Consider the following 16069-nt stretch of genomic DNA (forward strand, 5'->3'; position numbering starts at 1 on the left):
GTCTGGTCAGGATGATGGCAAAAGGATAATTTCATGATTCAGGAAAAGCCCCTCTGTGTGCCTCCATTTGGAGAGTGATATGCCAATTATGTTCACTCATGTCTGTACACACATGCCAACAAATGCCAGAAGCACATTATAATAACGTTGCAGATTCCTTATCCAAAATACATTCTTGTTCCAAAACCTTGCGTGAGCCACCTCCCAGAATATCAGACCAAGCCCCCACACAGCTATTTCTCCAGAGATGGCATGCCGCTAAGGGAGTGAGCCCATCTCACATCAGGTCACAGGGACGTAACAGCACTCACCTTACGCATGCTAGCAACCTGTTCAAGGGTGAATTGTGCAATATGACCCTCTTCTAATAGCCCAATGGGATAAACTTTACCAAATTGCTTAGAGATCATGGCTCAGATCATGGTCTAGTACCAGCCACTAAGCTAAGGCCACTAGCTTTGCTCATTATTCTGGTTATAAAATCTATTTCATTAAACTAAATTTGTAAAAAGTTTTGTAGGAGATTGGAATTGTAGCTTCAGGGTTAACTAGTGGAACTGTGGATCTCAGAGAGAGGAAACGAGGTATTCTGCCTGGTGGATGCCAATCACATTAGGAAATGAAGTCCACAAAGGAATCCCAGAATCCAGTGGTCACTCTCAATGGACACAGGCGAGATCCCTACCCCACCACAGACAAAGAGGTATATGAGCTCTTGCTGCAAACCAGCTGCACTCTTGCTTTGGTCGGTACCCAGATTGCTTGCCTTGAAGGACACCCCACAGGCTAGTCAAAAGCAAACGTTCTCCTTTATTGTGGCTAGCCTGGATAATAGGGTTGTTGGTAGATCACTCCAGCCTAGCCATATCTCAGGAAATGTGCTGGAAAAAAATCAGCCAGTCACACAGTTGCACCAAAGGATGGCTGAGCACCAAGGGCTGCAGGTCCTGTTAGAAGGGCTTCTTTTAGCATGGATTCTTTAGTATAGATTCTGACCCAGAGTTCATCTCCCTCTATATTATATGGTGCCTATGGAAGTGATGCTTAAAAGAGTCATTCCATTCTTACACCATATCTCAAATTATATCCCTGGCTGAATGGCCCTACTGGTATAACCTAACCAGACCATCTGGCTGGCAGGTTTGTGCTCTAACCACCCTACCATAGTTTTAATGGAACTATCTCTGGATTGTACAGCTGCCATCCACAAAATGTCCTTACAATGTGCCTGTCAATGTGTCCGGAACCTATATGTATTGTGGATGGGGTCCTCACAAACTTTGTCACAGATTGTGTGCTCCTTTGCGAGTTGCAACCCCTGATAATCTGATGGAGCTCACTGAGGTCTGCCCACCATGTAGGAGAGCACATTCTTGTAGTCTTATCTAGAGCCAGCCCTCTAATATACATACTTGGAATTTAACACCAGCAGACACTCCTATCTTTTATGAATCTCTACTGGGGAAACCATCCTTTCCTGGCCCCTACGAACCCCAAGCATACTAACGTTTCAGACAACACTGCCCCAGCCCCAGAGCTCTTGCCACCATTGGAAGTGACTGCCCTACAAACAGCAATGCCACCCCAAGGAAAAGATGAGGGCGACAATGTCCCTCAATGTCACCTGACCTTGGGATTCCTACCTCTAGAACGCCTTCACACCAGGAAGGAAATGACTGGGGTGACTGTCACCATAGAGGCCGAGTTGCAAAAATGCCTCCAGTTGATAGAACCTGAGGACCTCATAGAGTTCCACTTTATGGAACTCCAGGTACAGAATACCTGGAGAAATTTGCCCCCATCAAAAACAATTGTAAAACCATCATTTCACCTTTATGGGAAGCCAAACAATGTATTCTAAACCATTCTAGCCATATTATGGCACTTCCTCACAACACCTTCTTTTTAAAATTAAATTTAACTTTTTAAGAAGATTTTATTTATTTGGAACACCTAGGTGGCTCAGTTAGTTAATGTCGTCCTTTTGCTTAGGTCATGTTCCTGGGTTCCTGGGATCAAGGTCCAACTCAGGCTCCATGCTCAGCTGGGAGTCTGCTTCTGCCCCCCTACTCACGTGTGTGTGCATGCCTGCATGCTCTTTCTCTCTCAAATAAATAAAAGAGAGAGGGAGAGGCACAAACAGGGGTGACTCACAACACCTTCTTTACTATGCTTATCAGAAAAAGTTGATTTCTGTTGATCAACTTTGAAACATACCAAAATATGTATTATTGTATTTTAAGATAAAGAAAAAAAATCTTTAGTGCCTCCAGATAAAAGAGGAAATGATTCATATAGTCAAGAGAATTAAACTGGCATCAGGCTTCTCTAAAAATAGCATACAGGGGCGCCTGGGTGGCTCAGTGGGTTAAAGCCTCTGCCTTCGGCTCGGGTCATGATCCCAGGGTCCTGGGATAGAGCCCTGCATCGGGCTCTCTGCTCCGTGGAGAGCCTGCTTTCTCCTCTCTCTCTGCCTGCCTCTCTGCCTACTTGTGATCTCTGCCTGTCAAATAAATAAATTAAAAAAAATCTTAAAAAAAATAAAAAATAAAAGTAGCATACAAAGCAAGGAAAGAGCAGAGCAAAATTTTTAAGAAACTTAAAGAAAGAAAGTGGGAATGAAAGATAAGATACCCAGGCAAGCTGTGCTTCAAGTATCAAGATTATAGAAAAAAGCTTAAAACATGCAAGAACTCACAGAATACAATATATATGTATGTTCCTGAGCAGTTTACCAGGGTGAGTTTGATTCTACCAAGAGATTACTAGGAAATCATTATTACAAAGTTTGATGATGAACATTTCACAATATTTAATACTAGAAGTAAAATTTAAAAGGGTGAAGGGATGAGTGGAAGAACATGTAAACCTTAAAGTTTCCAACAAAGCAGAAAGAATGCAATTTAAAATTTAGGGTAAGATTAATGATGGTTGTATATTAACAGGGAGAATTAAAAAATTTCCTTTGAAACTGGCAGATCAAGTAGTAAAAGTTTAAGAGAAAAGAGGGTTAAACACTTACAAAAGGTGATAATAATACACAGGCAAACAATCACTAAGAAAAAAATTAAAAATTTCTTAAAAACAAAACAAAAACTCAAAATAAAAACAAAAAAGTCCACAGAAAGGCATTCAAATTGATAAGGAAGAAGTAAAACTTTCACAATTTGGAGATGACATGATACTGTGTACAGAAAGCCCTAAAGATTCCACCAAGAAACTACTTGAACTCATAAATGAATTTGGTAGTGTCACAGGATGCAAAATCAACATACAGAAATATATTACATTTCTATACACTAATAATGAAACAATAGGAAGAGAACTTAAGAAAAAAAACTGATTTGCAATTGCACCAAAAATAGTAAAATACCTAGGAATAAACTTAACCAAGGAGTGAAAGATCTGTACTGTTAAAACTGTAAAACATTGATGAAAGAAATTTGAGACAACACACACACAAAAGACAGATATTCCATGCTCATGGATTAGAAGAACAAATATTGTTAAAGTGTCCATACTACCCCCCAAAATCTACAGATTTAATGCAAGCCCTATCAAAATACCAACTGCATTTTTCTCAGAAACAAAACAAATAATCCTAAAATTTGTATGGAACCAAAAAAGACCCAGAATAGCCAAAGCAATTTTGAAAAAGAAAAACAAACTTGGAGGTATCACAATTCTAGATTTCATGTTATGCTACAAAGCTGTAGTGATCAAAACAGTATGGTACTGGCACAAAAATGGACACATAAATCAGTGGAACAACATGGAAAGCCCAGAAACAAACCCACAATTATATGATCAATTAATCTTCAACAAAGCAGGAAAGAATATCTAATGGGAAAAGGACTGTCTTTTCAAGAAATGGTGATGGGAAAACTGGATAGCTATATGCAAAAGAATGAAACTGGACCACTTCTTATACCACACGCAAAAATCAAAATGGATTAGGAACCCATATGTGAGACCTAAAACCATAAAAATCCTAGAAGAGAGCACAGGCCCTAATCTCTCTGACATCAGCCATATCAACATTTTTCTAGATATGTCTCCTGAGGCAAGGGGAAAAAAAAAGTAAATATAAACTATTGGGACTATATAAAAATAAAAAGCTTCTGCACAGCCTAGGAAACAACAGCAAAACTAAAAGACATCCTACAGTATGGGAGAAGATATTTACAAATGATGTTTCCAACAAAAGGTTAGCATGCAAAATATATAAAGAAGATATGAAACTGAACACTTCAAAAAAAATCTGATTAAAATTGGCAGAAGACATGAACAGACATTTCTCCAAAGAAGACATACAGATGGCCAACAGACACATGAGAAGATGGTCAATATCACTGATCATCAGGGAAATGCAAATCAAAACTATAATGAGATATCACCTCACACCTGTCAGAATGGCTAAAATCAGCAGCATAAGAAACAACAGGAATTGGCAGGGTTGTGGGGAGAAAGGAACCCTCTTGCACTGCTGGTGGGAATGCAAACTGTTACAGCCACCGTGGGAAACAGTATGGAGGTTCCTCAAAATATTAAGAAAAGAACTGCCCTGCAATCCTCTAATCATACTACTATTTACCCAAAGAATACAAAAACACTAATTTGAAAGGATAGATGCACTCCTGTATTTTTTGAAGCATTATATACAAAGCCAAAGTATGGAAGCAGCCAAGTGTCTATCGATAGATGAATGGATAAAGAACTAGTGGTATATATATATACAATGGAACATTACTCAGCCACAGAAAAGAAAGAAATCTTGCCATTTGTAACGACATGGATGGAGCTAAAAAGTATTATGCTAAGTGAAGTAAGTTAGTCAGAGAAAGACGAGCACCATACCCTCTCACTAATATGTGGAACTTAAGAAAAAAAGCAAATGAACAAAGGAAAAATAAAAAGAGAGAGAGAGACAAATTGAGAAAGAGACTTAACTATACAGAACAAACTGGTGGTTACCAGAGGGGAGGTGGATGACGGGCTGGGTTAAATAGGTAAAGGGGATTAAGATAACACTTACCATAATGAGTACAGAATAACATGCAGAATTGTTGAATCACTATATTATATACCTGAAACTAATATAACACTGTGTGTGAACTATACTGGAATTAAAAAACTTAAGAAAACCCAAAACACCCACACTTTTTTTTTTTTTTAAGAAAAGAGAAACAAAAAGGAAATGCCAAATAGGGAAAGAAACACAGTAAATATTACTTATTGCACATGATAATATTTTCACCAGCTAGACTCAAGGACCTGACCATGCCCACTTGTACCCACCAAACTGTCCCACATTTTTCTTTAAACTCTTCTTTTCAGCTTATCTCTTGAGTCATACAAAAGACCTACTGGGCATAGCATCCTGTGATGGAAAACAAAACTACCCCTCAAGCAGTAATGATTATCCTGTTGGTGAGCTCCAGCTGCCCCAAACCACCCTGACCAGTGTGAACTAAACCCCAACTCACATCTGTGCAGGTGGATCATGCAGTGACTCATGGGGTGACCAACAGTTACTTTTATTTTATCATAATATTAAAACCTCAATCCAGGGGCGCCTGGGTGGCTCAGTGGGTTAAAGCCTCTACCTTCGGCTCGGGTCATGATCCCGGGGTCCTGAGATTGAGCCCCGCATCGGGCTCTCTGCTCCGTGGAGAGCCTGCTTTCTCCTCTCTCTCTGCCTGCCTCTCTGCCCTCTTGTGATCTCTGTCTGACAAATAAAATAAATAAAAAATCTTAAAAAAAAAATCTAAAAAAAAAAAAAAACCTCAATTCAAGGAGAAGCACAGGCCACATTAACATAATATGCAATGTATGTATAAGCATGCTTCCTTAAGGCACATGTGTGACCCAGCACCTACCTGCCCTTTTTCCTCACCATAACACATACCCTCCCAATGTCCATCACGCTGCTACCCCATCCCTCCCACCCCACCTCCCCTCCAGCATCCCTCAGTTTGTTTCCTGAGATTAAAAGTCTCTTATGGTTTGTCGCCCTCCCCGGTCCCATCTTGTTGCCTTTTTCCCCTCCCTTCCCCCCACAACCCCCCACCCAGACTCTCAAATTCTTCGTATCTGAGAGATCATATGATAATTGTATTTCTCCGATTGACGTATTTTGCTTAGTGTAATATCCTCTAGTTCCATCCACGTCATTGCAAATGGCAAGATTTTGGGGTTTTTTGATGGCTGCATAGTATTCCATTTTATATATATATATATATATATATATATATATATATATATATATATCCCCCACTTCCTTTTTATCCATTCATATGTCAATGGACATCTAGGCTCTTTCCATAGTTTGGCTATTGTGGACATCGCTGCTATAAACATTTGGGTGCATGTGCCCCTTCAGATCACTACATTTGTATCTTTAGGGTAAGTATCCAGTAGTGCAATTGCTGGGTTATAGGGTAGCTCTATTTTTAACTTTTTGGGACCCTCCATACTGTTTTCCAGAGTGGTTGCACCAGCTTGCATTCCCACCAACAGTGTAGGAGGGGTCCCCTTTTTCCCTTATGCCTCCCGCTTTACATAAATGACAAAACTCTCTTTCTAAATATTCATCCTAACCCTAAATAAAATAAACCCATTTACTCTTGTTGCAAGAGTCATGGCTTTGGAAATTATTCCCCACGATCTCCTTATTTGCTGCAAATAAAGTTTTCTTTGTGTGACAACTCCACCTGGTGTAATTTCTATCTGTGAATCACTAAGGAGTAAACTCATGTTAGTTTGGTTTCAATATGATATAATTGTAGCCAAATATAATCATATCAATAAATGTGAGTTGGATTAAGTCACCTATTAAAATTGTTCAAGGGGCACCTGGATGGCTCAGTAGGACAAGCATGTGACTCTTGATCTCAGGTTTGTGAGTCTGAGCTCCACACTGGGTATAGAGATGACTTAAATGAATTTTTAAAAATTGTGCAAACTGGCTCATAAGGGAAATCCCAACCATATGCAGCATAGAAGACACACCTAAAACACAGAAAGAGTAAAAGTAAGGTGGTGGATAGTGATATAAAATGCAATTGGAAACTATAAAAAAAGTATAGATTGTGATGCTATCAGACAAAATAGGATCCAGTCCCCAAAGCATTATATAAGATAAAGAGGAAACTTTATATTGCTAAAGACTCCATTATTTCAATAAAATATAAAAATCATGAATATGTATGTACCAAATAACAGAATAACTACTTTTATAGAACAGAAACCACAGTAGATATAAGGAGAAATAGAAACACACTAAAAATTAATTTTTAGGATAATACAAGTGGACAAAAAGAAAAAAGATGAAAGATTTAAACAAAATAAAGAATGTATTAGATCTTTTAGATAATAGAGAATATATTCTTTAGATAATAGAGAATATATTCAAGTGCACATGAAAAATTCATAAAAGTTGATAATATGGCATAAATAAGAGTAGTTTTCAAAAACGTGGAACATACGAACAATACTCTTTGATCATAAGTAAAATAAAACTAGAAGTTAAACACAAAGTCAAAAAAAAAAAAAAGGGATGCCTGGGTGGCTCAGTCAGTTAAATGTCTGCTTTCGGTTCAGGTGTTGCTCCCAGGGTCCTGGGATTGAGCCCCACAGTAGGCTCCTTGCTCAGCGGGGACCCTTCTTCTCCCTCTGCCTGCTGCTCCCCCTGGTTGTGCTCTCTCCCTCTGACAAATAAATAAAATAAAATAAAATAAAATAAAAACATTCCATCTGGAAATTAAAAACATTCACTAAATATCTCTGGTGTAAAATTACAGAAATTCTGAAAAATGTGGTAAGAGTAAAATGAAATGTTAAGAAAACGCTACATATCAAATTTAAAATAGCAGTTATAGCAGCAATGGCCACAGTCACCAAACTGTGGAAAGAACCAAGATGCCCTTCAACGGATGAATGGATAAGGAAGATGTGGTCCATATACACTATGGAGTATTATGCCTCCATCAGAAAGGACGAATACCCAACTTTTGTAGCAACATGGACAGGACTGGAAGAGATTATGCTGAGTGAAATAAGTCAAGCAGAGAGAGTCAAGTATCATATGGTTTCACTTATTTGTGGAGCATAACAAATAACATGGAGGACAAGGGTAGATGGAGAGGAGAAGGGAGTTGAGGGAAATTGGAAGGGGAGGTGAACCATGAGAGACTATGGACTCTGAAAAACAACCTGAGGGTTTTGAAGGGGTGGGGGGTGGGAGGTTGGGGGAACCAGGTGGTGGATATTAGGGAGGGCACAGATTGCATGGAGCACTGGGTGTGGTGAAAAAACAATGAATACTGTTATACTGAAAATAAAATAAAATAAAATAAAATAAAATAAAATAAAATAAAATAAAATAGCAGTTAGAGAAAAATATATAGCCATAAACAAAAAATGACTGAAAATGAATGGATTAAATCCCCAGCTCAAATAACATTGACAAAATTCAACATTGATTTATGATTAAAAACTCTGAGATGGGGCACCTGGGTGGCTCAGTGGGTTAAAGCCTCTGCCTTCAGCTCAGGTCATGATTCCAGGGTCCTGGGATCGAGCCCCGCATCGGGCTCTCTGCTCAGCAGGGAGCCTGCTTCCTCCTCTCTCTCTGCCTGCCTCTCTGCCTACTTATGATCTCTGTTTGTCAAATAAATAAATAAAATCTTAAAAAAAAAACTCAGAAAATAAGGAATAGAAGGGAATGAACATCTACCAAAAACAAAGCAAAGCAAAACAAAACAAAACAAAGCAAAACAAAAAACAAAAAAAGAAAAACAAAACTGCAGCTAGCATCATATTTGAAGGTAAGACCTGGATACTTTTCTCTTAGGACCAGGAACAAGACAAGGATGTCTGCTCTCATGATTTCTGTTCAACGTTGCATTGGAGGTCCCAGGAAGTACAATAAAGCAAGAAAAAGAAATAACAAATAACCACACTTGAAAGGAAGAAGTACAATTTTCTGTATTCACAGAACACATGATGGTTCATGTAGAAAACCCAATAGAATGTACAAAAATGTTACTAGCATCAATAAGCTAGGCTACAGGGCACGAGGTCATATACAAGTATCAATCATATTTCAGTATACCAGTCACAAATAATTAAAAATTAGAATATAAAAATATGATTTATAATAGTATAAAATAAAAATATTTATAGTTAATTTTGATTGACAATAATAAGTAATAAAAATAATAAGTAATAATAATAAGTAATGGAAGATATAAATCACTGGTGAGGGAAATTAAACAAGGCCTAAGTAATTGAAGAGATAAACCACATTCAGAGATCAGAAAACCTGATTTTGTTAGGGTAATAGTCCTCCCCAAATAGATCAATAGATTCAGTGCAATCCCAGCCAAATAGCAGAAGATTCCCCACCCCCCCATGGAAACTTACAGCCTGATTCTAGAGTTTACAAAGATAGATAAACCAAATTTGAAAAAGAAAAAAAAATTGAAGCATTTATACTACCTAATTTCAAAACTTACAAACCTACGGTAATCCAAAGGTGTGGTGTTGGCATAAAGATAGACACACAATGGGAAGGAACAGAATAGAAAGTCCAGAATATACCCATACATATGTAATTCATTGATTTTAGAAAAGGAGCCAAAGTTATTCAATGGGAAAAAGATAATTTTTTTCAACTAAAGGTGCTATAAATAAGATGACCCAATCAATAATGGGTTTTCAATAGGTGTTACTTTACAAATGAGTAAAACTTGAGGTTTTGAGAGTTAATAATGTGCTCAATGCTACCCAGATAAAATATTTGAAGCTGAATTGTTTCATTCCAAAGTCTGGGACTTTCACCACGAGGTTGTCTCCTATTACAAAAGCTACTGTTTGCCACTATTTACTTTATAAAAACATGTCCTCTATTCTTAATTGACTTCAAGTTCTTTAAGGGTGCTGCATTTTATGTTTCTTAGTATCTTTGGTGTGAACAATAATTATTGATAATGATATTATATATAATTTAGTTTGATTCTGTGGTAGACAGGTTATAGATAAAATATATTTAAAGATAATCCTCTATGGGAAGGGAGCACAATGACAGAGGAATGTGGTTCTTCTTTTTTTAATTATTTATTAACATATAATGTATTATTTGCTTCAGGGGTGCAGGTCTGTGAATCATCAGGCTTATACATTTCACAGCACTCACCATAGCACATACCCTCCCCAATGTCCATAACCCAGTCACCCTCTTTCTATCCCTCCCACCCGCCCAGCAACCCTGTTTGTTTAGTGCGATTAGGAGTCTCTTATGGTTTGTCTCCCTCCTGATCCCATCCCGTTTCATTTTTTCCTTCCTCACCCCCATAATCCCCCTGCCCTACCTCTCAAATTCCTCATATCAGGGAGATCATATGATAGTTGTCTTTCTCTGATTGACTTATTTCACCCAGCACAATAGCCTCTAGTTCTATCCATGTTGTTGCAAATGGAAAGATTTCATTTCTTCTGATGGCTGCATAGTGTTCCATTGTGTGTGTGTGTGTGTGTGTGTGTGTGTCTTCTTTATTCATTCATCTGTTGATGGACATTTGAGGAATACGGTTCATAATCACTGGATCTAGGAGTGCTCACCCTGCCTTCTCTGTGTTACACATTCATCATCACTCTTGAATTTCCCATCATCAGCAGGGAATCTGCTGCCTCATGCTACCCAATCATTCATTTTAGAAGAGAGATTTAAAAGTCTTATTTCCAAGTTGAAGTGAGTACATAGACTTTTACCGCTTTTCCAGTGTCCTTTGGAAATATTTTTCAGGAGGTTGACTGTAGAAACAATCCTCTTTTCAGTTGCAAACTGACCTAGCACAGTGGTTGCGGGTCTTCATTACAGCCTCATGGGTTTTATTTGGGCAAACTTACCTGAGCTGAGCGGCGGAGGTAGAGTCCACTCAATGAAAGGATGACGGTCAAAGGTGTTGGCCCTCTGGCACTTCTGCACATCTCCATCATTTTGGATCATGTCCACAATTTCTTGTGTCCAGGTTGTGCCTAGAGCATCAGTTATTGTCAATTCCATCCACTCACTGAACAATTTAATTCATTTCCTTGATTATTTATGTATTCAGTAAAATTCACATATGCTGAATGTTAAGTGAAATCAGCTCACTTATCACTTCCTCTTTAATTCCTAATGCCTCACATGGGGCTTTGTACCTAGTAAATGTAGTCTGAATGAGTGAGTCTCAAATCAAAGGAATATAGGGAGATACAAAGATGAATTAACTACTGTCTCTGTCCTAACAAGCTTATGATCTTTTTGGAAGAGATAAGTTAGGACAGAGACTACCTCTTGCCTAGCTTATATCCATTCTTCCCTTCTTTCTCAAATTAATAGATCCTTAATTTTTAGCTGGACGTACAGCTACTTGCCTCAAAGGTAATATTTTCCAGTCTTTCTTGCATGATGTGCCTATGCCATTTTGGGAAGTTGTCTTTCAAGGGAAGGAACATGACCTTATTCCTCCCTTCCTACCTTCTTGCTGCTTTTTGGAATGTGTGCAGAAAGTTAGAAAGACCCACGGTCTTGGATGATCAATACAGCCACCATTTCAGCCCTGACTATCAATCTCCAGACTGCTTTTCCTTTTGGGTTTTCTGACACTTGTAGCCAAACTGAATCCTAATGGACACAGAAGAGGAGTGCAACTAGGCATACAGGCCAGCAAAGAGCTAGACTGTGCTCACTGCCCATTGGATATCCATTGTCCTTTTTCCACCAAAACTATTTTATCTCTCTCTGACTCTTAGCCAAACCTGCTGCTCACTTATACTTATACTTATGACAAATACACAGATAACTAGAAGATGAACAGTATACAGTAAGAGTCAAAAAGGATGTGCAAAGGGTTGCAGGAGTTTGGAGGAGGAGGCCAACTTGCTGCGAAAAGGGTCAGTGAGACTCAGTTCAGATGGTAGCTTTGGAGTGAAGAGTCAAAGCATGACTGGAATGTTCATTCTGCATTAAGAAACCAGGACATTCCAGGCTCCTGGGGTGGGGGGTGGGGCGGTGTGGGCATTGGGGGATCTCAGGAACCAGGATAAAGACAGTCACATTTCCAAAATGGGAAGTGTAAGTGGGCTCACAGAGGGTAAGAGGTAGTGGGGGAGGTGAGGGAATGATTGGAGATGTGGGGACTGTCCAGAGGGGCCTTGGGATTGACTGCATAATTTCAAGGGTGAGCTGAAAAAAAAACTCCGGCTCTGAGGTATAATGCAAATTCAAGTTCAGTTCTGGGCAGAAGTTCCAGTGCAAACCAGACAGAAACAGAGATTCTTGAGGAATTGAGCCCTGCTGACAGGAAGCCCCTGCCCTAGTTTTAAGTAATGTGAGTGGTGAGAACAGAGTGAGGCTAAGGAGGGACTTCCCAGAGAACAGTCTGTGAGTGGTGAGAACAGAGTGAGGCTAAGGAGGGACTTCCCAGAGAACAGTCTGAGGAGGTTTTGAAGAACTATGGTGAATGGACTCTTTTCTGAAATCTTTCTGGTTATGTATACTGAGAGTTCCTCTTGTGGATTAAATGGCCACTGAGAGATCTTCTCAAACTGTTACAGCTTCAAGTTCATCACCTCACTTGGTTGCATGGCTTGATGTTACAAATGCAGGCAATGCAGGGGGACTCTCATTCTATTGGCCTCCCTGGTTAAGATGTTCTCTGTTCCTCCAGAGAAGGAACAGATGTTCCTTATGTTCCTGCATAAGCCTCGCAACCCCTTGCCTTTGCAGTCCCTCACTTTTGTCATAGCCTCCTCTTCATTTTATAAGATCCTGGTTAAGTGTCACCTCCCCATTCCCAGATCCTTCCCACTGTACTTGCATGGGTGTTGGACCCAAAGCTATTAGAACATTTCATATTGGGGTGAAAGCCTTCATTCTCACGTTGGTGTCACCCCACTAAGAGAGGCTTCTTACGGGCAAGGAATGTGGTCACTTCCCGGATTGCTTAGCTGATGGGAACAAGGAGTGGCTGGGTTGGCAAGATGACTGTGAGAACTTCTGTATAATTTCTCAGACTCTGTTTTAAAATAATCATGTGATTAATTCGGTCCTTCAGGATCTGAGATTCTACCCAAGTAAACAGGAGGACCTTGGATCCTGAGGGATTGGTGCTCAGAAGCAAGTCTGGTTTCATTTCTCCTGGGGGCCAGCCCTGGGGAAAACCTGCATTTTTAAAATAGGGGGGCCCCTCCAGGCATCACTAGTCCTCTACAGCTGGCTTCCCCACCACCAGTTTCCCAAACCTACCTGACTTTGCATAGGATGCAATGAGGAGATCATCGGGTTTTGCTTGGAAATTCCAGATTTTGTCCCAGTTATCACTCATTATCTTGGTCATAAGGACTCCATTCACTTCCCTGGTTTCTGGTTCTATGTATTTTCCCACCAGCTGGAGATTGTTCATTTCATCCAGAGACATCTTAGACGCTTAAAAGAAAAGAATGCTTGTGTTCAAGATCAAACAGTCATTCCTATCAAGAAAAATATTCTCTGAAAAAGGAGAGGTGTCATGGGCATTCATTACTATGCTTATTAATATTAATTTAGGTGTGAGAACTCAAAAGAGGGGGAGCCAACAGCATTTTCAATAGCTTCGTTTCAGGGTAACAGGGTAACAGACACAAGCATATTTCAGAGGAAAGCACATTGGGAAATGTGCTAGACCAGATGGGTTTTGATGGGCTTGTTAGAGATGGCCTGAGGCCTGAGTGACAGGAAGAGACCAGGTCAGAAGACTGCTAAGCTCACAGGCCCTTGTCAAGTTTGAGCAGTAAGAGAAGGTCAAAATGGAATCAACACTTAGGCTGGCCGTCTACAGATCAACATTGAAGCAGGCTGTGGGTGGCTTGGTGAAATCCATATCTGATCTAGATAGCTGTAGAGCTTGCACGAGTCACAGAGCAGGTGGGGCAGAAATAAACTCATATTAGGGTTCCCTTTCCACGCGATGGCCATCAAAAGATTTCAGTGGGGCCGATCTGGAGTACATGAGAGTCTCTCAGTGCATCAATAGCTCCAGGTGTCACTCTCTGCCCCAGATCTCTCGCTGAAGAGCAACATATGCTAGCTGAGGAGGTAACCCCAATTTGCTTGGGGAAGCAACGGCCACTGGTGTGGCATGCCATAGTGGTTCCCTTCGCAGATAGCTTTGTTTCTGTTTCTTTATTATAGAAATGTAGCACACTAAAGCCAACTACAGCATTACTAGTTTTAAGAGTAATCTTGGCACATTTAATAAGTACTTTTTATGTAGGAGCAACGTTAACATATTGGAATATCCAACAGATGAGCTTGTAATTAGAAGTCAGTGTATTATTGAGTATTTTAATATGTAGACTCAGGATTTTAGGTTGAAAGTTTAGATAATTTTACTTAGCTTACAAATGTTTAAGAGAATTTAAGAATCAATTCATAAACTTAATTTTACAAGATTTGTGAGGTTTAGTGAAGTAATTAGAATTTCTTTCTCTTTTTGTTATTATCAGACAACTGAGGTCCTTAAAGAGAGTAAATGCAATTGAAAATATTTAGGGAATTTTATTAACTAGGTTGAATAAGCCTTTGTAAGTGGGAAACATTTACCTGTATGCCCCTGATACTCTGTGATCTGCTGTAGGGTGCAAGACTCTGGTTTTAATCTGAATTCTGAGTTTTGCTTTCCTCTCTGTAGAATGGAGGGGAGGGGAGCGGGTCAGTCTGTAACTCTAAGTTGCCTCTGACGTAACTGTATATCTAGTTGTACATATTCCTTAGCTGAAAGTCAAACAAAATAGTGACCACTCCCTTTACAGGAGGTTTTTGCTTTTTGTACCTGCTTCATTTTGAATAATTTCTGTTGTTACCTCTCCAAGTTTACTAATTTTTTCTTCAACAGTGTCCAGTCTGTTGTTTATCCTGTTCAGAGTGTTGTTCATATTTGACATTGCTTCTTTTTTTAATTTCTAGGAGTTTAATTGGGTCTTTTTTCTTTTTCTTTTTTTTTTTTAAGATTTTATTTATTTATTTGATAGAGAGAGAGAGAGATCACAAGTAGGCAGAGAGACAGGCAGAGAGTGAGAGGGAAGCAGGCTCTCTGCTGAGCAGAGAGCCTGATGCAGGGCTTGATGCCAGGACCCTGAGACCATGATCTGAGCCGAAGGCAGAGGCTTAACCTTCTGAGCCACCCAAGCACCCCTGGGTTTTTTTTCTATCTTACATACCTCTTCTATCATGCTTACGCCTTATCTTTTTGAAGATATTTGGAGGGGGGGATTTTTAAAAATTTTATTTTATGTAACCAGAATAGTTCATCCATTTCTCTAACACCTTCTTCTCACCTGTGGCAACCACCAGTCTGTTCTCTGTATCTATGAGCCTAGTTTTAAAAATATGTGTTTTTTCTATATTCCACATATAAGAGAAAACATATAGTATTTTTCTTTCTCTGTCAAATTTATTTCAGTTAGCATAATGCCCTTGAAGTCCATTCATGTTGTTACAAATGGCAAGAATTCTTTTTTTTTTTTTGTAATCTCTACACCCAGTGTGGGGCTAGAACTCACAACCCTGAGATAAAGAGTCACATGCTTTATAGACTGAGCCAGCCAGATGCTCCTCATTCTTATTTTATGGCTGAATAATATTCCATTGTGTGTGTGTGTATATACACACTATACGTATATACATACATGTATGTATATACACACAGATATATATGATAAATCCCTTATCTGTTTATTCGTTGAGGTTCATTTAAGTTGTTTCTATATCTTGGGTATTGTACATAATACTTAAGTGAACATGGGGATGCATATATTTTTTTGAATTAGTGTTTTCATTTTCTTCATTAAATATGGAAAATGGAATTGCTGGAGCATATGCTAGATCAATTTTTAATATTTTGAGAAATTTCCACACTGTTTCCCACAATAGCTGCACCAAATCGCCTTCCTGTCAGCAGTTGCAGGCTCTCTTTCCTCCATATCCTTGCTATCGCTTGCTGTTTTTTACTGTCATAAGCAGGTGAGCCTCCTTCACTTTAGG

The 16069-nt window shown here is 39.2% G+C and overlaps 1 protein-coding gene across 1 annotated transcript in view; it reads right to left on the reverse strand.

Moving 5' to 3' along the window:
• The window catches only part of LOC308349556 (sulfotransferase 1C1), a 39205-nt gene that overhangs the window by 14245 nt on the left and 8891 nt on the right, over nucleotides 1-16069 (reverse strand). The window contains exons 2-3 of the mRNA XM_080814300.1: nucleotides 13295-13474; nucleotides 10912-11040 (exon numbers count right to left, since the gene is read on the reverse strand). Coding sequence (XP_080670426.1) covers nucleotides 10912-11040; nucleotides 13295-13466 — 301 coding nt within the window. The 5' untranslated portion in view covers nucleotides 13467-13474. The remainder of the gene's footprint in view (nucleotides 1-10911; nucleotides 11041-13294; nucleotides 13475-16069) is intronic.

The sequence above is a fragment of the Martes martes genome (genome assembly GCF_963455335.1).
Source record: "Martes martes genome assembly, chromosome: 9".
In the NCBI taxonomy this organism is placed as follows: domain Eukaryota; kingdom Metazoa; phylum Chordata; class Mammalia; order Carnivora; family Mustelidae; genus Martes; species Martes martes.